The sequence below is a fragment of the Narcine bancroftii genome, chromosome 14 (genome assembly GCF_036971445.1).
Source record: "Narcine bancroftii isolate sNarBan1 chromosome 14, sNarBan1.hap1, whole genome shotgun sequence".
Classification (NCBI taxonomy): domain Eukaryota; kingdom Metazoa; phylum Chordata; class Chondrichthyes; order Torpediniformes; family Narcinidae; genus Narcine; species Narcine bancroftii.
Genome location: NC_091482.1, coordinates 58361876 through 58387554, shown reverse-complemented (window position 1 = coordinate 58387554; position 25679 = coordinate 58361876). Strand labels below are relative to the sequence as shown.

Genomic DNA, 25679 nt, shown 5'->3' with positions numbered 1-25679 from the left:
ACTGCAACATTCTCCAGTTCACTGGAGAGAAGGGGCTTTCTCCATCCCACCAGCGGAGGATTTCCAGCATTTCTTCTTTTCAGTTCAGATTTCCAGCATCAAATATGTTTCCTTGCATACTTATGACCAATAATTATGTCTAATCACACTAGAGAATGATAGGATTTGATTATCAAGGAACATTTTGGCAAACTCAAATTGATATACTACACTTTTACCATGTCCTCCCCAGTTTCCTTCTTCAAGTGGTAGCTGAGCTCCCTTTCATGATACATATACAATATAAAGACTTTGTCTAGGTAGCAATGTAAATTTGGCATCTGTGCCTGACTGAAATAGGAACTCAGTGAAATGACACACTCTTCTCTCTCTCTCTCTCTCTCTTTGGCTTGGCTTCGCGGACGAAGATTTATGGAGGGGTAATGTCCACGTCAGCTGCAGGCTCGTTTGTGGCTGACAAGTCCGATGCGGGACAGGCAGGCACGGTTGCAGCAGTTGCAAGGGAAAATTGGTGGGTTGGGGTTGGGTGTTGGGTTTTTCCTCCTTTGTCTTTTGTCAGTGAGGTGGGCTCTGCGGTCTTCTTCAAAGGAGGTTGCTGCCCGCCGAACTGTGAGGCGCCAAGATGCACGGTTGGAGGCAGTGGTCAATGTGGCAGGCACCAAGAGATTTCTTTAGGCAGTCCTTGTACCTCTTCTTTGGTGCACCTCTGTCTCAGTGGCCAGTGGAGAGCTCGCCATAGAACACGATCTTGGGAAGGCGATGGTCCTCCATTCTGGAGACGTGACCTATCCAGCGCACTAATTTCATGGAATTGACATACAGATCTGAGGCAGAATTACATCCAATTTTCCAGTGGGCTATAAAGATTGTTGTGCCCTGGGCACATTTTGTGACAGCAAAGCATATATCAAGACATTAAAAATGAATAAAAATAATACTATCAGTTTGGAGGTTTGATCTACAAATAGACCGGTCAGAAGGAATGTGGATGAAAAAAAAATGATTGAATTTATTAAAGATTATCTTTTAGATCAATAGTCTGAAGATCCAAGGAGGGAGTAGATAATTTACAATCTAGTTTTTCAGAATAAGAATGGGTTAATATTTGAGCTGAATTTCCCTGGTAGAGGTTCAAGAACAAGAGTTCACAATCTCAAGATGGGCAGCGGTCCATTCAAAAACTGAAATGAAATGCTTCTTCACAGTTTAAAGAGTGATTATTTGGAATTCTCTCACCACGAGGGCCATGAAGGTTCAGTCACGAAGTGAATTCAACAAACAGATCAACATTTTTTTTGTTGTCCATTAAGGGAATCGAGAGATAATGGGGTTGTTGCCGGTTGATCATGGCTCCAGGGTTAGGGTTCCTGAACCTGATAGTGCGAGTCTTGTGGCATCTATACCCCTTCCCTGATGGCAGCAGCCATCACGTTTCACGTTTTGACTTCTTCTGTTCTCCCTACTACGAGTTGATGGATCTAGTGGCCAGAACCAAGTTCTGTCTGGAGGAAACATGGCTCCCTGAAACTCATCAAGGGTTGAGGGGGAGAAGGCTGGGGAGCGGGTCTGAGTGGGAGGATGGCTGAGCTCATTATAGAATGGCAGAGGAGACTGGGAGGGCCGATTGGCCGACTTCAGCTCTGAGCTCTTGTGATCAGTCTGCCCCAATTCAATTAAAATCCCAATGGGAACACAAATGTACAGAACCCAGTTGGACAATCAAGGAAGAGAGTTTTCCCTCTGCAGCAAGACTCTGAAATGGAGCAGGGTGGCTGAAAGTGGTGGTATCAGTTCTAATAGTGATTTCCAAAGGGGGAATTGGATAAATACTTGGAAGCTCACACGAATGATTAGTGGAAGAGGGAGTGTGGAAGGAATTGGAACTGTTTCAAAGGTACATGGTAGCTACACTAGAAACAAAAGCCCCATGCAGTCTGATTTTGGGACGGAAGCAGTCCCAGCCCCAGAGAGAGGGAAGGGTCTCTGAGTCCAACACCTCTCGCCCGTTCACATGGCAAGGCTGTCCTTACCCTTTCGACGCACAACGAGCAGAAGTTGATTTGCTCGCCGTTGATGTACAGGTTCCGCAACGGGCCGATCTCTTGACATTTTTCACAGGCTCCGTGGATCGCAGCGGCGAATGTCTGGTCGCACATCCCTCCGGGTGGAAGAGGCTGCGCTGGAAATACAGGAGAGGGATATCAGCGGGGAGGGGGAAAGGAGGCACTAGATGGGCAGATGGGCCGCGGTAATGCGCTCAGGACCCCCCCCCCCCCCCAAACTATCTCCGCTCGTCCCCCCCACAGAGGTCCCCTGTCCTGATTCTGGCCATAGCACTGCACTCACCCCAATCGCCAAATGGGCACACGTACCTGGTTCGGATGAGGAGCAGGACCGTCCAAAAGCCGTTTAAGAGATTACAGGGTCACCCGAGACTCTCCGCCCAGTCCTCGCATTAACGTCTTCTAAAAAAAAGCACAGAAGCCCCAACACCAAAGGTTTCCACAACTCCCCACTCTGAAGGGTGCAGATGTGCCACCTGCATAGAAGTTCTCAACAGATCAGGCTGTATCTCTGAATGTGGAGTTTACATGCGTGGGGAAGAGAGAAAACATTCTTTTTGGCAATTTTATCCTGTGGTCTTCACCTCCAGACCTAAATGTTGCTATTTATTTGCCCCCTTGCCGCCCTCTTTCACTTCTCTGTCAGATATTGATGGATCTTTAATCTCTGCTGCCTGCAACCTCAGCAGTCCCTCCCTTGTCAGAATCATTTCATTTTCTTGGAATTGGGAACATTGAAGTTATTGCCCTGAACTGTTTGCTTTGTTCTAATATCTGCCGCAGACCTACTGAGTATTTCCACGTTATCATTTTCCTATTTTACATAATGAACAGCGTGGGCATTTTACAATGTGTCCCTCTACCTGTGCTATTTGAAGTTTGTCATTTAATTTACAAGATTTTGAGGAAAAGTAATCGAGCTGAAGTGTTTTTCTCTCTCTCTCTCCCGAGATGATGAGTATTTCCAATATTTATAATTGAAATGTAAGATCCTCAGAGGGGAATGATGTTAAAATGTTTCAAAAACTAGAGTCTCAAATGAAGGGGCATTGTTGCTAGATAAGGAGATGGATTTTTAAAACCAAGATAGGACCCTCTTCTGTCAGTGCTCAGGAGCGTGGTCACTATTTTGTAGACATAGAGCACAGTAACAGGCCCTTTCAACCTATTCCACCCAATTGATCCACAACACCCCCCCCCAGTACATTTTTGAACGGCGGGTGGAAACCCATGCAGACACGGGGAGAACATACAAACTTTGTACAGACACGGCCGGATTTGAACCCCATTTGCTGGTGCTGGAACAGCATTGCACTAACCACAACGCTGACCGGGCCACCCTAAGAAGAGATTTTGTAATGGTTTTGAAAGATGGGGAATTCAGGGCCATGAGGAGCTGGTACAGAAGATGAACCGAGTCCAGGGGCAGATCAACTGTGATCATATTGAATGAAGGGGCAAGCTTGAGGGGCAGAGTGACCTCCTCCTACTCCTATCTGCTTACACGTTCAGTAAGGGATGGTTAAAAGTTTGATTCAAGAACCTTTGATGTGAACGAATAGGCACAGATTAGGCTCCCATTAGAAATGTGCAAACGCACATGCCAGAAATCTGAAATTAAAACAGAAAAAGCTGGAAGCCTATTGGCCAGGCAGCACCTGCAAAAAGATGTTTCAGTTTGATGAGGGGTGTAAAAGTTAAAACCTTGTGGTTTGGATTCTTTTGTTAATTTTGTGCCTATTCCTTTAAGAAAGATTATTGTTTGTAGTGTTGCCATAGTTACATAGTTGTAATATCCGAACAGACCAAGAGTTTGCTTCTCTTTCTTTGAAGAGTTATGGCAGAGATGTAAGTTCGAGATACTTTTCTTTGAATTCGTCTTATTTTGTTTATTTCTTTTATATTTGTTTAAAGTTGAATATCATTATTATATGCTTTGTTACTCATCATTAAGAAAATCTCAATGTGAAGTTATGCAAAATGTTTATTCATTTTATCAACAAATTAAAGCTACTTACACCTGCAACAATGAAGTTTGATTTATTCGATTAAAAAGATATTAATTTGGAATATCAACGCTCACGTTTCCGAGATGACATGTTTGGAAATTGGAAAATATTGGAACTTGGAAAGTGTGTCTATAAAGGGTTCATCAACCTGAAATATCAACTGTTTTCTCCTCCATGGATGCTGCCCGAAGGGCCAGGACTTTATGTTTTTAATTACATTGCAAAGTTCCAGCCTTTGAGTTAGGAGCTTGTGAAAAGGCACGGCATTTTAAATGTGCTGTACACAGCCATTTTGCTGACATGGGTCAATTTAATAAGGGCCTCACACTAAAACCACAGTCATAATCTACTTAAATCCCTAGTGTGAAAGATATTGTCAGATTGACAGTGGATTAAAGTAGGTCAAACCTAAATAATCTAACATTCATAAGATAGCATCAAGCATATTACTGTAGTTTGGGAACTATCAGGAGGTATGTGATGGTTTTGATCAGACAATTTATAATTGCTGTCAATAAAAGAAACTAAAATTACTGCATGATGAATTAGTGCCTTGTTTAGTTCTTTCTGTTACCTGAACTACAATCCTTATTTCTGTTCTGTAAATTCAAGTTTTTCTTGTTAGGTTATATATTTTGTTCTGCTCCACATTTGTATATTTAAATATATTTTTGGCTGCCTTTAGTCATACGCAGAATACGGCTGTAGAGTTAAGGCTGTAAAGTTAGCCTTCACCACCCATCCTAATGATCTTCGAGAAGGGGTTATGAGCCACGTTCTGAAACTGGCTGCTTCCACGGTGGTTGGTTAAGAAGCTTTAGGGTTTTAGCTGAGAAGTCACAAAGGAATCGTCAACATCAAGGCAGTGTCACCTGATGGGAAACTTGGAGACAGTACTGATCCCAACTCTCAGAAGCCCTGATGTGCTTAAGATTATAGTTCAGGGAGACTTCATCACTTAAGTCTTGGCAAGAATATAGTCAGCTTATATTACAGCCACAGCAGATGAATATTTAAGCTAGGATTTTAAGGGGACTGCTTTAAATTTAAATGATTTTTTATATTTATACATACAGCATGGTAACAAGCCCATTAGCGCCTAACAAGTTTCTTTCGTCACAGGGACACGGGTCAGTGGAATTTGTTGCCACAGGTGACTGTGGAAGCGAGGTCATTAGGTGTATTTAAGACAGAGATTGACAGGTATTTGATTAGTCAGGGAATCAAGGGTTTAACGGGGAGAAAGCTGGGGAGTGGGAGGATGGGTCTCCTCATGATCAGAATGCCGGAGCAGACTTGGTGGACCAATGGGCCTATACCTGCTCCTTTAGCTTGTGATCTTCTTTGGGTCTCCATTCGTTGGAAGGCTGTGTTGCTTTGGAGGAAGTGCAGAAAAAGATCACTGGGTTGATATCCGGGATGCAGAGGGGAAGAAGGTTGGGTCTATACTAATTAGAATAAAGAAGAATGAGAGGGGATCTTATTCAAAGGTACGCGCTTCTGAAGGTGATTGACAGCTTCGCTACTGAATGGATGTCTCCTGCAGCGAAAGTATTCAGAACTAGCTGGGCCTCATGTTTGTTTCAGCATTCTTTTGGATAAGGAGGATTTATTTATTTCTCAACCACAAAGAGCTGTGACACTTAAATTTTGAGGTATGGGGAGAGAAGTTCAGGCTGAGATCTTACTGAATGATTGAACATGCCCGAGGAGCCAACCAGCATTCATTTGCTTCTTTTTGGTATTTAATGTAATTTAAGGTCCTCCAGAATGGAGGACCATCGCCTTCCCAAGATCGTGTTATATGGCGAGCTCTCCACTGGCCACCGTGACAGAGGTGCACCAAAGAAGAGGTACAAGGACTGCCTCAAGAAATCTCTTGGTGCCTGCCACATTGACCACCGCCAGTGGGCTGATAACGCCTCAAACCGTGCATCTTGGCGCCTCACAGTTTGGCGGGCAGCAACCTCCTTTGAGGAAGACCGCAGAGCCCACCTCACTGACAAAAGGCAAAGGAGGAAAAACCCAACACCCAACCCACCAATTTTCCCTTGCAACCGTGTCTGCCTGTCCCGCATCGGACTTGTCAGCCACAAACGAGCCTGCAGCTGACGTGGACATTACCCCTCCATAAATCTTCGTCCGCGAAGCCAAGCCAAAGAAAAGAAGAATTTAAGGAATGTGTTGTTGGAAGAGTTGTTCACGGCTGGCATATACTGCCATCTAGTGCTTTCACAAAGCTTACCAATGCTCATTAATTGAATGGAGGTTACACTAGACCTGGAGGACAAGCAATACCAAAAATATAACATGGAAAATTGGAATGAAAGTCTGAATGAGGGAAAAGTGGAAGGATCAAGTTGTCCTTTTCCTTTTCGCTTTATGTTCTTGGACTCTTTACAGATGATTTGGAACAGAATGAAAATAGACACCAAAACGTGGTGGTAATGAATAAATAGATCCTGGTCTGAGCTAACTGAGAAACTCCAGCATGCAGAGCAAAAAAGTTTATTTCTACATTGATGCACTAATGAAAAGTTTCCTGTCTATCGTTCTCATCAATTAATTCGAGAATTCTTCTTGGAAGACTGAACTGAGGAATTTTCACCATCACATAACAATTTCCCATGCACAGGAGAAGGCACAGTTCTTACCTTGTGTTGGCCAATTCACAGTTACTTGCCAAGACCTTGTTTAACTCTAACACATACTGCAGTTTCTCAGTTAGTTCAGACCTACGTCTATTTATTCACTAACACCGTGATTTGAATCATTAATGCCAATGGAAAACTAATTTTCATAAAGTAGGGTTTTAAATTAAAATCAGGTTTTTATTGAAGATGGTCATCAAATCTCATCAGTTTCTGATAAGATTGTAGGATTCTATCAGCCCTGTATTAACCATCTTCCTACTCGTGGTGGGCTAGTGAATTTCTGTATCACAGTAAAAACAAAGGAAAATTGTTCACAGAACGGTCATCCCGATGACAATGAAGGAAATGACAATGCTTACTACCTGCAGAAGGAAACGTGGTTTAGGGTCGAGCAATGCAGGAGAGCTTCCAGTCCCTTTTCATAAAATGCACCTATCAGAGAGCATAGACAGGACCTTCTGCAAAGAGAAACTGAAGGAACTCGATGAATCAGGCACCATCTATCTTGCGTTCAGCCGTTCACCATTATTTCAGTGAAGTCATTTTAATTTAGACATACAGCACAATAATCGGCCCCTTCGGCCCACGAGCCAGTGTCACCCAATTACACCCAACTGAACTACATTTTGAAGGGTGGGAGGAATCCTGTGCACCCGGAGGAAACCCACATGGATACAGGGAAAACGAATAAACTCCTGACAACTCTGGATTTGAATCCCAGTTGCTGGCGGTGTAACAGCATTGCGCTAAGCACTCTGCAAAGTGACAACCTAGATCAGCCATTCTCAACCTTTTATTTCCCCCACCCACCCCCGATTCCAGTCAAAGTTTATGCGCCCCCTTCCCTGTGAAGCAGTCAAGTTTTGCTTTCTTCTGCAATTCAGTTCTCTCCTACCGACCACATTAAAAAAAAAATGTCCATCAGATGAAAACAAGGCTTTTACTTAAAAGTAGAGGGCTGTTGGACCCCTGTTGAGAATGGCTGACCTCGATGATGATGCATTTTAATGCCCTTGGAGTGACAGCTGATAGCATGACTTTCTGATGCATAGGTTCAAGGGCCCCGACTGTTACCATTTGGGCTGTGTTTATGATCACAAGCCAAAGCAGTCACAGATTTTATCAAGAGATTGAAAATAAATCAGCGTAAATGAAGTCATCTTAATTGAAAGATTATAGCTTCTGCTAAGTATTAAACCAAACACATCTGATGCAAGGTCAGAAACAAAATAAATTGTCCAGTTTGTGTAAATGAACTGTTAACATTGGTATATTGTTTCTGAAATATTAGCAATTTGTTTACCAGTTCAGGCAATTAAAATAAAATGGATCACTAGATAATATCCAGGTGGAATAGGGGCAAGGTGAACCAACCCATGAAACCAAATGCATAATTATCTTAGTATTTACTTTATTATGGATAATAAAGCAGCCATGATGAAATGGCAGGGCAGGCTTGATGGGCCGAATGACCTACCTCCACTCCTATGTCTATGGTCTATCATAGTCCACAGGTGACCGCCTTATCTTAAAAATAAGTTCAGGGATCGGAAGATGCCGGATAAGGGAATTTGCCAGATGTTTGAGATTTGTATGTTGCGGGTCACGTCTCCATCGCCTTCCCAAGATCGTGTTCTATGGCGAGCTCTCCACTGGCCACCGAGACAGAGGTGCACCAAAGAAGAGGTACAAGGACTGCTTAAAGAAATCTCTTGATGCCTGCCACATTGACCACCGCCAGTGGGCTGATATCGCCTCCAACCATGCAACTTGGTGCCTCACAGTTCGGCGGGCAGCAACCTCCTTTGAAGAAGACCGCAGAGCCCACCTCACTGACAAAAGACAAGGGAGGAAAAACCCAACACCCAACCCCAACCCACCAATTTTCCCTTGCAACCGTGCCTGCCTGTCCCGCATCGGACTTGTCAGTCACCAACGAGCCTGCAGCAGACGTGGACATACCCCTCCATAAATCTTCGTCCGCGAAGCCAAGCTAAAGAAAGAGTGGCCACTAACGTGCGCCACAAGGGGGCGCCAATTTTAGACTTTTGTGTTTTATAGCTTTTTCTCTCAATTTTTTTTGCTGGTCTCACGTAAAACTGCATCAAATCTTTCCTGCATCTTACTTCATAACCCCTTTGCAATAATGACCAATTACTAGTTTTAAGGAAGGTTGCTTGAATTCCAGATAACGGGGATTTTACTGTAGCTTTTATAACATTGCAAATCTTAATGTACAGTGTTCATTATTATAATGAAATGCAGTCATATTTTCCAAGAATTGTATAGCCATGATCATATTGGATGGAAAGAGTACTTGTGAGTCGCCATATCTGCAACAACCATCAAATAACCACCTACTCAAAGCCTGTTTTATATCTCACATTCCCATTTATTAACCTCACCTCAGCCTCCTTATTTTCCTGCCCCCCAACTTACATTGGGGGGCAATTAACCCTCGCCTTCAGTACTTCTTTGGGAATGTGGGAGGATTCCAGAGAGAATGCAGAAATCTTACAAAGCTGTAGCAAGAATGTGGAATATGCACACGGACTGCCCCAGAGGTCAGGATCAAACCCTGTTCTCTGGAATTGAGACGGCAAAAATTGGTCGTTAAATTATGTTGAAATGCGACACTTTCCCAATCTTCCACAATTCAGATGGAATATGCACACGGACTGCCCCAGAGGTCAGGATCAAACCCTGTTCTCTGGAATTGAGACGGCAAAAATTGGTCGTTAAATTATGTTGAAATGCGACACTTTCCCAATCTTCCACAATTCAGAACTATTATTACTTTGTGCTGGTCACCGAACAGGTTACCACAAGACGGCAAGGTTGTTTGAATCAGGACAGGAAACTGGTTGATCAGGAGGATCAGCTTCTTCCCACGGTCAGTGAGAATGCTGAACGACCAAAAGAACTGCTTACACTGACCACCCAAGACTCATATCCAGAAAACAAAATCTATTTATTTATTTATTTATAGGAATACTTGTCCTCCATATGTATTGCTTGTCTGTATGCGTGTTATGTCTGGTTGTGTGTCTGCATATTTTGCACCGAGGACCAGAGAAGTCAGGTTGTAATTGTGCAATCAGATGACAATAAACTTGACTTGAACGTTCTTGATTGTGGAAAAACATTGCTTCACAGAGTAGAGAGACTCCATGGTCTCCAGGGATGATATTAGTTGAACATTGAGCATGGCCCCAGTGGGACTCAGTTAAGCATCAAGTTACAGTCATGCAATATTCAGTCTACACCATTCAAGCAGTCTCTGTCTTTACTCAGATCAGGTTGATGATGGTATCATTGCATAGATTTTAGCAAGATTGACAGGAAGGCAGCATCATCTGCTCTTCTGATTTTATACAAATGCTTCCTGGACAGATCATGAAATGTTAGATTCTAATCTTGGATTTGGATTGGCCATGGTCAGGTCAGGTACAGTACTAACTATAGACACCAACAGATCCAGCGTTGTAGGTCGTTTCTGATCATTTGGAAAGGCAGATCAGATAGAATGGAACTTCTTTAATGTGCTTCATGGAATTATAACTTCTTAGGGAGGCAAGAACCATCATTTTCTCTAAAATTTATGTTCTTAAAAAGCAATGTAATCAGAAGTAGTGAAGAGGAGTTTTCCTTACACAGAATTTCACACAGTAATTACATTGTGGTACAATGGTTTAATGTTGCATTTTAACAGTGCTCATGGCATTACCGTAAAATACAGTCTGTACATAGAATCCAAGCTGTGATAAACAAATTGTGATTTTCTATTCTTTTTGCTTCTAAACATATTAATATCTTTAAAACATGCCTTAGAATCTATACATCTTTTGAAACTACTGGAGAACTGTTATTGAGAAAACAGTCAGAATTTTTGACTATAAGGGAATTCAGTATTTTGCGGTCAGAGAATAGTGAACTGGACACCAAAAATCAGATCAACCAGGATCTTACGGAATGTTAAAGCACATTCAATGGGTCAAATGACCAACTGCTGCTCCTCTCTCCTGTTTGTTTTTATTTTTATGACAATATTTTGCAACTGTTTTTTAAAAATATCATGCAAGTATAAAACAAAGTATTGTATACTTGAAAGCAGCCAGATCAAACTAAATTTTTCAATTTTTATAAAAATAGATTGCATTTTTTTTAAATGCACGATATAAAAGGGTAGTTCAATTGAAATAAATCATTCATTTTGGCACATCATAAGGAGAAAATATACAAAATTTCCACAATCTACACCATTAATGTCTTAAATAAACAATTACACCATAACTCATCACCATTTAATGTCCTAAGATATTCTACAGTTACAAGCATCAAATGATATTAAGGAAGTTTAATTTTAAACTGCTGGGTATCTGGATCGTCTCCAGTGCCAGTGTAGATGGGCTGAATGGGAAAGTCACTTGAAAATGGTATTTGGCATCGATTATTAGCGTAGAGCCATCTTCACGACTGTTGAGTTGTGACTAAAAGGAAATCAGAAGAGTTTTACAATGACTCTTTTTAGTATTCTCTTGTCTAATAACGTACACTTTCTCTTTCCTTGAAGGGTCAGGTTGTTGATATCTTTACGCAGAAAAGCAATTCACACTCTCATCCTCCACTAAGAACAGTCTGGAGGAGATTGAATGAATCCATCTTATTTACCATTCCTAAATTCACCCATAATATTCCAAAACACATATTATATCTCTACAATTCTGACTGATCTTTCATACAATACCTGTTTAATTCCTGGCTGAAAATATTTTTCCAACGTAGCTTTTAATTCTCAGCAATTATGCTTTTGATTGCTCTTTTTGCATTTCACTTTACACACCTTAAAGATATTATCTGAAGCAAAATTCCAATGTCCATGATTCTTCGACCTCGTTTTTCCCCTCTCACATACCCCCTTTAAGACCCCCTTAAGTAATCCCTTACTCACCTACGGCATAGGTGCTCTATGGTGAGTATGGGATTACTTAAGGGGGGAATGTGAGTGAAGAAAAACAAGGCTGAGAATCACTGGTCGAGACCTTTCAGCGAATGCGAGCTTATTTCTGCAACAGTGATATTCTCTAGAATAGAAAGCGGTGGGGAATGTTTTTAAATGTTTTCTGTGTCCTTGCAACTTCAGCCACTTCTGGATGCATTGACTGTAAATTTCACAGATGATAAATTTTTCCTGACAGATTACAATGCTACAAGACGTTTTATCCATATAGACATGTTCACCTTCAGTTTATAACTCAGCGATGACTCACATTGGAGAAGCTGCAGCACAAATGCCACAGAATATCAGGAACAGGGGTGACCTAAGTTACCCTGCAATGGGAACGTAATGCACACGGCAGGTGAAAATACAATTTTAACTTCTGTGGCTTAAATAGAGTTCTACAGCTCCAAAAATGAACACCTCAAACAACTATTCTGAGAAAGCTCTCATCTTGGAGGAGAGGAACTAATGAGTGGCTGTTGGAAAATCAATGCCATCTGTGCATGCATGTTCAAGTCATGCTGGACTTATTAGTTAATGAACTGTCGTAGACCAAGTTTAAATCAAAGCCTGCTTGAAATTCAAATTAGCAAACAGAAGAGCCATAACTTGCGTCAGTCTCATTTTGCTAGAATCTGCTAAATGTGGGATCTGTAGTTTCATGTTATTAGTACATTTAGGGTGGCATGGTGAGTGTAGTGGTTAGCACAATGCTGTGAGCGCACCAGTGACTCGCTGTCTGTAAGGAGTTGTATGATCTCTCTGTGGTTGCATTGGATTCTTCCGGGTACTCCGGCTTCCTCCCACCCTTCAAAACATACAGGGGATGGAGGTCACTTGGGCGGCAAGGACTTGTGGGCAGGAAGGGCCCGTTACTGATTTTTTTAATTTAATTTTAATTTTTAAAAGAATTTTTTACACTGCTGCTGGGGCCCAGGAAATGATTGCCCTTTTCCTGGAATGCACGCTGTGTAAAAAGGTCAGAACGGGAATGAGGGTGCCATTCCCACTCTGATACTTTACCTCCTCAACCTCTGGTAAATTTTCTGAGCACCTGCAGTCTAAAGTTAACTGCAGGCATTCCATGAATTACAGGCTAATAAATAGCACGTCTTGATGATGAACGTTGCAAGACCCGCCTCTTTAATTACCACACTTCCGGTATGCTGTCTAAACCTGTGTAAGGAAATGAGATTTGGAGGTTTGGTCGTTCATGTGTGAACGACCAATGCAGAGACCTCCGAAATTCTTCAGACTGGTAAAATCACACAAATTCTATCTAAAAAAAACCCCATAATTATCTAACCCAGATTATAATGAAGATCTCCAGCTTTGCAAGGCATGAAATGTATCAGTAGGATTGAATCGATGCTTACAATAGGTGGTTAAATCATTTTTACTTTAAGACTTTACTCACCTGCACTTTCCGCACAAAGGATGGAGTCACACGTTTCTCAAAATAATCAATTGGTGTGTAGGAATTCAGGATCTTGACAATCTGTTGAAACAAACAACTTCAACATGGATCAGAAAATCCACAGGAGAGATGTTTTCCCTTCATTCTTCAAGTATTAACTATTCAGTATGAAGGAATCACAACTGAAAACAGGCTAAAAGAAATCCACTGTACTTTATACTACCTTTCATTCCGATGAGTAGTGAAGGAATAATCCTTCTGCTCTGCTCCCATCAGCCCAGTCCCCTGACTTTACTGGCAAAACTGAACCAGTTTTGAGAAGAAGTTCTGGACCTTCAGTAAAATCCATTCCCACCTCATTAACGCTGCCTGTCCCTGCACTGCTTCAGATCATCAACCGTTGAATTAGTCATTCATTCCGATGGCTTGCAGCAAGAAAGTCTGCTGATGCAGAGAACAAAACAAAGGACTCTACATCACCTTTGTTGACCTCACCAAAGCCTTCGACACCGTGAGCAGGAAAGGGCTTTGGCAAATACTAGAGCGCATCGGATGTCCCCCAAAGTTCCTCAACATGATTATCCAACTGCACGAAAACCAACAAGGTCGGGTCAGATACAGCAATGAGCTCTCTGAACCCTTCTCCATTAACAATGGCGTGAAGCAAGGCTGTGTTCTCGCACCAACCCTCTTTTCAATCTTCTTCAGCATGATGCTGAACCAAGCCATGAAAGACCCCAACAATGAAGACGCTGTTTACATCCGGTACCGCACAGATGGCAGTCTCTTCAATCTGAGGCGCCTGCAAGCTCACACCAAGACACAAGAGAAAGTTGTCCGTGAAGTACTCTTTGCAGACGATGCCGCTTTAGTTGCCCATTCAGAGCCAGCTCTTCAGCGCTTGACGTCCTGCTTTGCGGAAACTGCCAAAATGTTTGGCCTGGAAGTCAGCCTGAAGAAAACTGAGGTCCTCCATCAGCCAGCTCCCCACCATGATTACCAGCCCCCCCACATCTCCATCGGGCACACAAAACTCAAAACGGTCAACCAGTTTACCTATCTCGGCTGCACCATTTCATCAGATGCAAGGATCGACAATGAGATAGACAACAGACTCGCCAAGGCAAATAGCGCCTTTGGAAGACTACACAAAAGAGTCTGGAAAAACAACCAACTGAAAAACCTCACAAAGATAAGCGTATACAGAGCCGTTGTCATACCCACACTCCTGTTCGGCTCCGAATCATGGGTCCTCTACCGGCACCACCTACGGCTCCTAGAACGCTTCCACCAGCGTTGTCTCCGCTCCATCCTCAATATCCATTGGAGCGCTTACATCCCTAACGTCGAAGTACTCGAGATGGCAGAGGTCGACAGCATCGAGTCCACGCTGCTGAAGATCCAGCTGCGCTGGATGGGTCACGTCTCCAGAATGGAGGACCATCGCCTTCCCAAGATCGTGTTATATGGCGAGCTCTCCACTGGCCACCGTGACAGAGGTGCACCAAAGAAAAGGTACAAGGACTGCCTAAAGAAATCTCTTGGTGCCTGCCACATTGACCACCGCCAGTGGGCTGATAACGCCTCAAACCATGCATCTTGGCGCCTCACAGTTTGGCGGGCAGCAACCTCCTTTGAAGAAGACCGCAGAGCCTGCCTCACTGACAAAAGGCAAAGGAGGAAAAACCCAACACCCAACCCCAACCCACCAATTTTCCCCTGCAACCGCTGCAATCGTGTCTGCCTGTCCCGCATCGGACTTGTCAGCCACAAACGAGCCTGCAGCTGACGTGGACTTTTTACCCCCTCCATAAATCTTCGTCCGCGAAGCCAAGCCAAAGAAGAAGAGTCAATACACAAAAGTGCTGGAGAAAGTCAGGGCCTGAGCCCTTTGTCAAGGTATGAGGTTCCTCTTATTTCCTCATAGCATGACGAAGTGCTCAGGCCCAAAACATTGATCATACATCTTTTCCTCCAATGGACCTACTGAATTTCTCCAGTATTTTTGTGTATGTATTCATTCTGATGCTATCCTGACATGACCAGTCAATACCCAATGCTCTTAGTCTATTCTGGGTAAGCAAAAGGCTACCCAGACTCTGCGATCCATTTTCCTAATCCACAGAAACTCCTATTCATCCATTTACCCCCTATCCTCAACGATCTATATTGCTTTCTGATTAAGCGCACAATAACATCTGAAGATCGGGAGTAGACAACTGGCCCCTCAAGTCTTTGACAATACTCAATGTGATCAAGGCTGGTCCCACAGACCTCAATTCTCCGATCCTTTAAAAAATGATCAATCACCAACCTCAATATTTCTAACCTAGTGGGCTTAACTTTTTCATCCAAAACCTTTCATTGGCTTGTCCCTTTCTTTCTCAGTGAACTCCAGCCTCAAGTCTCCTGAAATATCTGTGGGCCTCCAAGTCTATTTCCTTAATCACCCTTGAGATTAATCACTTCACCAGTGCTGCCACGCCTTCAGCAGTCATGGCATTAATGCTCTGGAATTCCATTCGTAAACCTTCCTGTTGGGGAGATGTATTAGCATGGATAGAGGATCGGCCAACCAATAGTTAGCAGAGACGGGATACAGGGGTGTTTTTGTAGTTGGCAATCAGTGGCGCAGGGGTCGGTGGCGCAGGGGTCGGTGGCGCAGGGGTCGGTGGCGCAGGGGTCGGTGGCGCAGGGGTCGGTGGCGCAGGGGTCGGTGGCGCAGGGGTCGGTGGCGCAGGGGTCGGTGGCGCAGGGGTCGGTGGCGCAGGGGTCGGTGGCGCAGGGGTCGGAGGCGCAGGGGTCGGAGGCGCAGGGGTCGGAGGCGCAGGGGTCGGAGGCGCAGGGGTCGGAGGCGCAGGGGTCGGAGGCGCAGGGGTCGGAGGCGCAGGGGTCGGAGGCGCAGGGGTCGGAGGCGCAGGGGTCGGTGGCGCAGGGGTCGGTGGCGCAGGGGTCGGTGGCGCAGGGGTCGGTGGCGCAGGGGTCGGTGGCGCAGGGGTCGGTGGCGCAGGGGTCGGTGGCGCAGGGGTCGGTGGCGCAGGGGTCGGTGGCGCAGGGGTCGGTGGCGCAGGGGTCGGTGGCGCAGGGGTCGGTGGCGCAGGGGTCGGTGGCGCAGGGGTCGGTGGCGCAGGGGTCGGTGGCGCAGGGGTCGGTGGCGCAGGGGTCGGTGGCGCAGGGGTCGGTGGCGCAGGGGTCGGTGGCGCAGGGGTCGGTGGCGCAGGGGTCGGTGGCGCAGGGGTCGGTGGCGCAGGGGTCGGTGGCGCAGGGGTCGGTGGCGCAGGGGTCGGTGGCGCAGGGGTCGGTGGCGCAGGGGTCGGTGGCGCAGGGGTCGGTGGCGCAGGGGTCGGTGGCGCAGGGGTCGGTGGCGCAGGGGTCGGTGGCGCAGGGGTCGGTGGCGCAGGGGTCGGTGGCGCAGGGGTCGGTGGCGCAGGGGTCGGTGGCGCAGGGGTCGGTGGCGCAGGGGTCGGTGGCGCAGGGGTCGGTGGCGCAGGGGTCGGTGGCGCAGGGGTCGGTGGCGCAGGGGTCGGTGGCGCAGGGGTCGGTGGCGCAGGGGTCGGTGGCGCAGGGGTCGGTGGCGCAGGGGTCGGTGGCGCAGGGGTCGGTGGCGCAGGGGTCGGTGGCGGGTCCACAACTGTTCACAATATACATTAATGATCTGGAAGAGGGGACAAAGTGCAGTGTATCTAAATTTGCTGATGGCATTAAATTGAGTGGAAAAGCAAATTGTGCAGAGCATTCGAAGAGTCTGCAGAGAGATAGGTTAAGTGAGTGGGCAAAGGTCTGGCCAATGGAGTACAATATTGATAAATGTGAGGTTATCCACTTTGGAAGGAAAAAGGGAAGATCAAATTGCAGCATGCTGCCTTGCAGCAGGACTTGGGAGTGCTTGTGCATGAATCGTAAAGGGTTGGTTTTCAGGTGCAGGAGGCTATCAAGAAGGCAGATGGGATGTTGCCCTTCATTGCTGGAGAGATTGCATTTAGAAGCAGGGAAGTTATGCTACAACTGAACAAGGTACAGGTGAGGTCACGTCTGGAGTACCGTGTGCAGTTCTGGTCTCTTTACTTGAGGAAGGATGTACAGTAAAAGTCCAAAATTCCGAATATCAGAAATCTGGACTTCTCAAAAACTTTCAAACTTTTTTTCATTTAGTGGGCTTTTCTGTGCTTGCGTGCGTGCATATGTGCCACAGACACACAGAAGTCAAGGAAATGAACAAATAAATATTTATTTGTACTTTGTATTTTATATGAAAAACTGTTTTGTTAATAAACTATTAAAATGTACATGTTCATCTCTTGTCTATTCTCCTTAAATTTTAATTTTAAAAGTCCTGTCTTTATGCGTTAAGTGTAACTGGTAGAAATGGACAGCATGGATGTGGTGAGTTCAATGCTGGAAAATCCAATGACCTCTTGCAAGTCCCTGCACATCATAACATTTCAGATTTAATTATCTGACTAAATTATATTCTCTATCTGGGAGATGTTCATGATCAAAGCAATTTTAGCCAACAAGCCAAAATCACTTTCACAAATTTGAATATATTTTTCTCTCCACCCAGTAAATAATACTGGGATAAAAACAATGTACCCAATCATCCAACCAATTCCCATCCCTGTCAGACATCTATTGGGTCTTAACCAAACTTCTCCAATGAGATCAAGCCATCTTTTGATGACATTGCTTGGAGTTGGAAGCTGGGATTAAATATCGACACCTGCCTGGAGACAGATAGAAGGTCCATTTACTGAGACGCTTCTGTGTTGGTTTGACGATTTTGAGAAAAGATGGATAATTTCAGGTCATTTCTTTTGCTTTTGGAGCCACAGGTATCTGTACAGAAAGGAGTGACGAGGTAAGGAACATGCAAGAGAGAATATAAGGAAAGAAAGTGCCCATGCAAGGGTGACAATGAGAGGAAAAGGAATTGAAAAGGAGCAGAAAGGGGCAGACCAAGAACTGAGGGAACAGGTGACAAGCAGGAATACAAACTACAAAATGGCAGTTGTTCAGCCAGCAATGATGAAAGCTAAATTTGACCTGCACAGCTGAAAGCGAAGAACATCTTTCGCATATTTCTTTAACATCGTCGTCGGTTGACTTGTTGACCTGAAGCAGCCAGGCAGCCTGAGCGAGCAACTCCAAAGTCTCTTTTGCATTGCTACCCTGCATGTTCTTTTCTTTCAGCCACTCCTCCAAATAACTAATGTTGCATCTGTATTAAGAACAAAGAAATTATTCGAGCAAATGGGTTAAAATTACTGATCACTGTCCCAACCTTATTATGGGACCGAGCTTTCCAACATTAATGCTTGAATTAGGAGTTGCAAATAATTCAATTTAATATACAAATTTACGATCGCATTACATCAGTGATTCTCAACCTTTTTCTTTCCACTCACATGCCAATTTAAATATTCCCTATGCCATTGGTGCTCTGTGATTAGTAAGGGATTGCTTAAGGTGCAATGTGAGTGGGAAGGGAAGGTTAAGAATTACTGCTCTACACCCAATTGTTACTGAAATATTTTGTTTGAGAAAAATTGTCATTGGCTCAGTTCCCTTGGAGTTATGAAACCCTGCACATAACAAGACAATTAGGTACGAATAAAACAGTGATCTTCAAACTTTTTTCTTTCCACCCACATACCACCTTAAGCAATCCCTTACTATTCATAGAGCATCTATGACAAAGGGAATATTTAAAGTGGGATGTGAGTGGAAAGAAAAAGGCTGATCTATTATTTCAGATGCTATTCAATATGGCACATTTTAGTCAAGCCTGAAACATTGGTTATGTATCTTTATATTTGCTATATAAAGGACACTGCTTGACCTGCTGAGTTTCTCCAGCATTAAACCACGATGTCTGCAGACTTTCATATTTTACCATTAGTCACATCGAGTTTATAGTCATCTGAATGTACAAGTACCACCCGATGAAACAGCGTTCTCCGGTCCTTCATGCAAAACATGCAGACACGCAACCAGACATAACACAGATTATAGATAAACAACATATCTGCAGGACAAGTATTCATATACACATATAAATAAATATATTTTCATGAATACGGGAGTCTCGGATGGTTAGTGTGAGCAATTCCTTTGGGAAGAAGCTGTTCCTCAGCCTGGCAGTGCTGGTTCTGAGACTCCTGTATCTCTTCCCCAATGGGAGCAGCTGAAAGATGGTGTGTTCAGCATGGAAGGGGTCCTCAATGATTTTGCAAGCTCTCTTCAGACAACGATCCCAGTAGATCACTTTGATTGTTTGCGAGGGGAGGGGGGGAAGAGGGAGGAGGGAGACTCCAGTGACCCTCTCTGCCACTCTTATGGTCCTTTGGATTGACCTCCCATCCATTTATTTGCAGTAGTTGTACCACACTGTGAAGCAGCCGGCCAGGGTGCTCTCGATAGAGCACCTATAGAACTCCTTCCTGCGATCCCTGACTGTAAACATTGATGTGTGCTCAATTTTCCAAGGATCATCTATTCTTTATCAATGCCTGAGGAGCATTACTTTCAATAGATTATAAAAATGGAAAGCAAGTCATCATCCAACAAGCTTGGTACTCATTGATTTTTTTTTTCCCCGTTTAAAACTATGCTCTGTTCTTGCGCTCTTGTCCTATTTGTACAGTTGTATGAATGTTAGTGTTAACCTCTTAGACCAATGGTTCCCAACTTGTGGGCCATTGCCCACATGTGGGCCACAGAGCCGTCTCAACCCACTGAGGATAGGGATTGCGTGATTATAAGGTATGTTACAAGTTTACCTGGTTATTTCATGCAAATGAACAATCTTCAACGTTCAAGGAAACATCCTGACACATAAATTAAACATAAACTAACAGACCATGTATTTATGTTGTTTGATGAAGGGCTCAAGCCCAAAATGTCAGTTCTGTATCTATATCTTTACTACATAGAAGGTCACTGTTTGACCTGCTGAGTTTCTCCAGCATTTTTTGATTTTACTATGTATAGTGGTTATTCGGAAGACAAACACTTCATAAATAGCAATAAAATTAGTGTTTTATTATGATATTTGATGTGCTAAATCATGATTTAGATATTCATTTCCTCCAGAGATTGCGCATTTAAAAAAAAATCTTTTTAGACTTTTGGAATTACTAATTTTTGAGACAAATAATAAAAGGCTGATAACCGTATCTGTTACGTCAATAAATGTTGATACGATAAACACAGACAAACCATGAAGAAAACAACTAAAAATATGACTAATTCAAATGGACGTGGCAAGAAAGGTCGCAGTTATGCGTTGGCAACACTCGTGGGTCACGGCATGTTTGGCCGCAAGCAAGGTGGGCTTCTTCAGACCAAAAAAGGTTGAGGTGAGGCTGCAGCTCTATAAATCTCTGGTGAGATCACACGTGGAATATTTGGGTTCAGTTCTGGTCACCTGATTGCCTGGATTGGAAAATGTGTCTTATGAAGCAAGTTTAGCAGCGCTGGGGTTTTTCTCTTTGGAACGAAGAAGAATGAGTGGTGACTTAATGGGGGGGGTCTACAAGATTATGAGAGGCATAGATAAGGTAGACAGTCTGCACCTCTTTCCCAGGGTGGGAGGAGCAAACACCAGAGGCCATCTGTACAAAGTGAAGGGAGGAAGGTTTAGGGGAGACGGCAGGGGTAAGGTTTTTTTTTAAAAAACACAGAAAAGTGTGGGAGCTTGGAATGCATTGCCGGGGATGGAGGTGGAAGCTAAAAACAGTAGGGTAATTTAAGAGACTCTTAGACAAGCACATGGATGAAATGAAAAATAGAGGGTTAAGAGGTGTGATAGCACAGGATACCATCCCAATGTATATATTTATATATAGTGATGGTGATTGGCTGAGAGCCGTAGCCACGCCTACTGCCAGGTCATAAAGGCCTGCTCCTAACCAGACCCAGGTCAGTCTGGACTGGTCGACCTCGATGTAATAAACTCCAATCTTTTGCTAAACAAAGCCTTGGTTTGAGTCAAAAAGTCTTTGAGTCATTCGACGCACTACATGAGGTAGGGAGGGTTTAGTTTTTTAAAAATATAGAGAGGTCAGCACAACACCGTGGGTCAAAGGGCTGTACCGTGCTGATAATGATGGTTTCTGGGATCATGTCTCGATCAAATGTTCGGCAACATGTTTAGCAATGACGACAGTTCAATAATATTTAATGGGATTCAGCAGTGGACTTGACTGAAGCAACATCGTGTCTGGCGGAGGGAAAGAAGGAGCCAAACAGCATTGAGGGCATCGCCAAACGAGCCGTTCACCAACTGGCTCAGGTCTGAACTACTAGGAGGCCCACAGAGCGTTGAAGATATTCCTGGAGGGTGTTGTGAGTGATGGGGTTATCGCTACCGAGCGTGCCACTGCAATGAACAGGCACAGTCTCTGAAGCTCCAGACTATCACACTCCCTGTGGATTGGGCTGAACAAAGGATCTGCTCACACTAACCATCCGAGACTGCCATATTCATGAAACCATATGTATTTATTTATTTGCATAGATGAATACTTGTCCTATATATGTATTGTTTATCTGTATGTGTTTTATGCCTGGTTGTACGTGTGCATGTTTCTGCAGCAGACCGGGAAACGCTATTTTGTCGGGTTGTACTTGTGCAATCAAATGACAATAAACTTGACCTGTTTCAGCACCTGAGGAAACTGTCCTTAAATGCCAAGAAAAATGAACTGGGCAAAGAGCACTGGGATATTATGAACAGGAAAGGATAAGAGCATGTTCCTTCTTTTCATCCGAGTGGCCAGTTTTCAGAATAAATATAAAACAACGAGTCCTACTCACTGTTGTCTCTCACTCAGAGTTACAAAGCTCACTCTTTACAAGGAAGTACTGGGGTAAAATGAAGATAAGAAATAGAAGCAGGAGTCGGTCATCCGCCATTCAATGGGATCATGGCTGATCTGATGACAGGCTCATCTCCACCTCCCTGCTTTTTCCCCATATCCATTAATTCCCCAACCTTGTAAAAATCTATCCAACCTGGTCTTAAATATATTTATTGAGATATCCTCCAATGCTTCAATGGGCAGCAAATTCCACAGATTCACCACCCTCTGGGAAAAGCAGTTCCTAAATCTACTATCCTAGATCTTGAGGTTATGTCCCCTAGTTCTGGTCTCCCTCACCAATGTAAACAACTTACCTACCTGAATCTTAAACGTTTCTATACAATCCACTCTCATTCTTCTAAATTCCAGTAAGTACAGTCCCAGACAACTTGATCTCTCCTCGTAGGCCAACCCCCTCAGCACTGGATCAACTTGGTGAACCTCCTCTGGACCGCCCAATGTATTTCCATCCTTACCTTATTTGCATTCCTTTTCTGCATGAACACATGTCCTTGCGCAATAAAATATTATTGAGGGTGATTGCTCCAATCAGAAAGAAGAGCTGCTTGACGGCCTGTTTGATGAGGTCCGTGTCCATGCCATGCTGGCACATGGTGGTGAAGTAGTAACTGAGCTGTTGCAGAATAGAAGAGATGGTGTACGGCTCCGTTTCATCCAGAAAGCTTGAAGATCGTTTCCGGAGACCAGTTGGCTTCATGCTGGAGATGCCCTGAAGACTTTCATGTTCTAGCATTCCTGGTACTGAAATAAGTCATTGACAATTAATACAATAAAATTCCCGTCATCTGTAATTCAAGCAACCGACAGCCTCAAGCAGCCAGCAAACAAATCACAGAAAATACATAGGTTAAAAATAGGCAAGTTTAAAATCGGTGCTCCCCAGCAGTTAGTTTGCCAATCATTCAAAACGGCATCTCATGCAACTGAAAAATGATCACTTATCTGGCACCTACCAACCCCATAAGTGGTGGATACCGGGGGTTTTACTGGGCTGTAATTGGGACTGCGGTAACACAATCATTGCCTCCAAAGCCAGACCTATGCCAAAAGTCAGCAATGCAAACCAACCACACAGGCAAATGATGGTTCTCATCCACGTATTACGAGATCCTTAGATCCAATCCAGTTTCAATTGCCGTTCAATCTAATCTAACCATAAGTACACTCTTCTGATAGGCATCAACAGAGAAATGCTATTAAAATTAGATCCTGCTTCTTGTTGTGAGCACATATTTTTCTTGACCTGCATATCAAATTTGCTAGTGTTGTACATGGTGTTCAGTACTGCAAAACTGAATATTGAAGGAGAGTAGAATGTGATATCTCCACAACAGAGCAGGTTTCTCTCTGTCCATTGGGGTTGGATTTCCATGTAATTGCATTTTACCCAATCCTTTATTTCCTTTATAAATTGGGCCATGGATTTCCCACCTAATGTACGAGGTGACAAAAAAAAACTCCAGAGGGGTGTTAACTCGGCCTGCGACGTCACAGGCACTAGATTTCACTCCATCGAGGACATCTACAAGGGAGCAGCCTCTATCCTCAAGGACCCCCACCACCCAGGCAATGCCCCCTTCACTTTGCTACCATCGGGAAAAAGGTACAGGAGCCTGAAGATGAGCACTCGACAGGTTCTTCCCCGCTGCCATCAGATTTCTAAATGAACCACAAACACTGCCTTATTTTGACTTATTCTTTTTTCTCGCGCTATTTGTAAGGCGTTTTATATAAATGTTCGCACTGTGACGCTTCCGCAAAACAACAACGTTTGTGACATGTTCATGACAACAAATTCTGAGAGTTCTGGAAATTGTCCTTACCTATCATTGGCTGAAGATCCCCTTCCATCACTTGGATCACCTGCTGGTAGATCTGGATAGCCAAATCACTTAGAATCTGCCTGTACTCCGACAGGTCAAAGTTTTTCAGGCAGTGATTGTTTTGCTGAGGAGTGTTATGCTTCATGAACTCCTTCATATAAAATAATGTTAAAAAAGAACCAAGAACAAAGGATGTATCGGTATTAAAGAAGTAATAGATGTAGCCCATTTGCCAATCGACCAGCACATTCATTATTCTTAAGAGCACAAACAAAGTAACAGGAGGATGCCATTCTGCCCTTTCCACCTGTACTAGCAGTCTATTGGGTAACTATTGACCTTTTACCTCAATACCTCTAATCCAAATTCTCAATGATAAAAAAATTATATTGATTTCCAACTTGAATAAACTCAACAACTGAGACTCCTCATTCATGATAGGTTGAGAATTCTAGAATTCACAATACAATGGTGAAGCATCTTGTTCACATCTGTAAGGTAAAACATCATGAGATGGGAATGTGTAAGGAGTTACCCTGCCCTGTACAGGGCTGTAACAAGATGTAAATGCATCCTTGTACTTACAAGATAAGAGAGACATTGATGGATTGAGAGGCAGGAAGCTAGCAGGGAAAGGATAGCAACAGTTTTAGTCATTGGACAAGTAATGATATGATGATGTTCTAAGCACATATCCAAGGGTATAAAAAATCACCATTTTGCTGATAACGGCAGAATGCATTCTCCGACTAACTTTGTTAGTCGCAAGTGTTACAATCCGGTAATAAAGAACAAAGAATCCTGATTTCGACTCAGCCTGGTGTTTGTCTCACTCATTCATGAACAAAGCAGACCTAACACATCTTAATTTTTCATGATTAATTCCATTGGCTGAAATTTGGACCCCAGGTTCCATACACCATCCTTGCACCCTATTCTATCAAGCCCTGTGGGAACTTTGTATTGTTATGAGATCTATTTATTCTAAACCCAAGAGAATGTTGAACCTGTTTGCTTAATCTCTCCTCATAGATCAATCTAGCGAACCGTCTGTGCTCTCCTTCAATCGTCTATCTATCCTTCCTTAAGTTGTGAGACTAGACAAACATATCTGTCACATGTTTTTATATAATTGTCAACTATTTTCTCACACATACACACACGTGAGACACATATGTTCAAGTGTGTGTGTATATATATATATAGAGAGAGACACACACACATAGATATATAGACACACACACATATTATATATATGTGTGTTTGTGTATGCTCTATATATATATGTGTGTGTGTATATGCTCTCTCTCTCTCTCTCTCTCTCTATATAGACACACATATCTAGATACACACATACATATGACATTAAGTACAAGAAGGTGCCAAAAATTATAATAAGAATTATGCATGTTTTCAAAATGAATAATGCTTGAAAATTCTTATTGAAAATTGGCAACCTATGAACTTCAGGGCTTAAATAGAAGCTACTGCTGTTTTTAATTAGAGTTATAATGAACAAATGCAGAATTCATGTTCTTACCTCCTCACCGCTGTACTGCTTTAAGCAGTTAAGAAAATGAACACTGTTTGAAAGCCAGAAAGACAGAACGTCAAATTCTTCATTGTGATTCTGTGAAATTCAGCAACATTTGAAAGTATAATTATTTACAAAATCTCATCTCATTTTCGAAGAGAAAGAGATAAAGTGAGAATGCAAAGTACTGATTTAATTTAGGATCCCACACAGCCATTTCAAAATTCTGCCATCAACATTTTAAAAGTACTGCAGTCTTGAATTTATTTTCTGCACCAAGTATTCAAATTCT

At 43.4% G+C, this 25679-nt stretch overlaps 2 protein-coding genes across 12 annotated transcripts in view; one reads left to right on the top strand and one right to left on the bottom strand.

The window, feature by feature from the left end:
- Positions 1-25679, top strand: part of LOC138749186 (uncharacterized) — a 159432-nt gene that overhangs the window by 64855 nt on the left and 68898 nt on the right. The gene's annotated exons all lie outside the window — the stretch shown is intronic.
- The window catches only part of myo5c (myosin VC), an 85852-nt gene continuing 70585 nt past the window's right edge, over positions 10413-25679 (bottom strand). Inside the window, exons 35-40 of the mRNA XM_069910226.1 lie at positions 25394-25483; positions 23854-24004; positions 22486-22771; positions 18189-18363; positions 13146-13226; positions 10413-11216 (exon numbers count right to left, since the gene is read on the bottom strand). Coding sequence (XP_069766327.1) covers positions 11064-11216; positions 13146-13226; positions 18189-18363; positions 22486-22771; positions 23854-24004; positions 25394-25483 — 936 coding nt within the window. The 3' untranslated portion in view covers positions 10413-11063. The remainder of the gene's footprint in view (positions 11217-13145; positions 13227-18188; positions 18364-22485; positions 22772-23853; positions 24005-25393; positions 25484-25679) is intronic.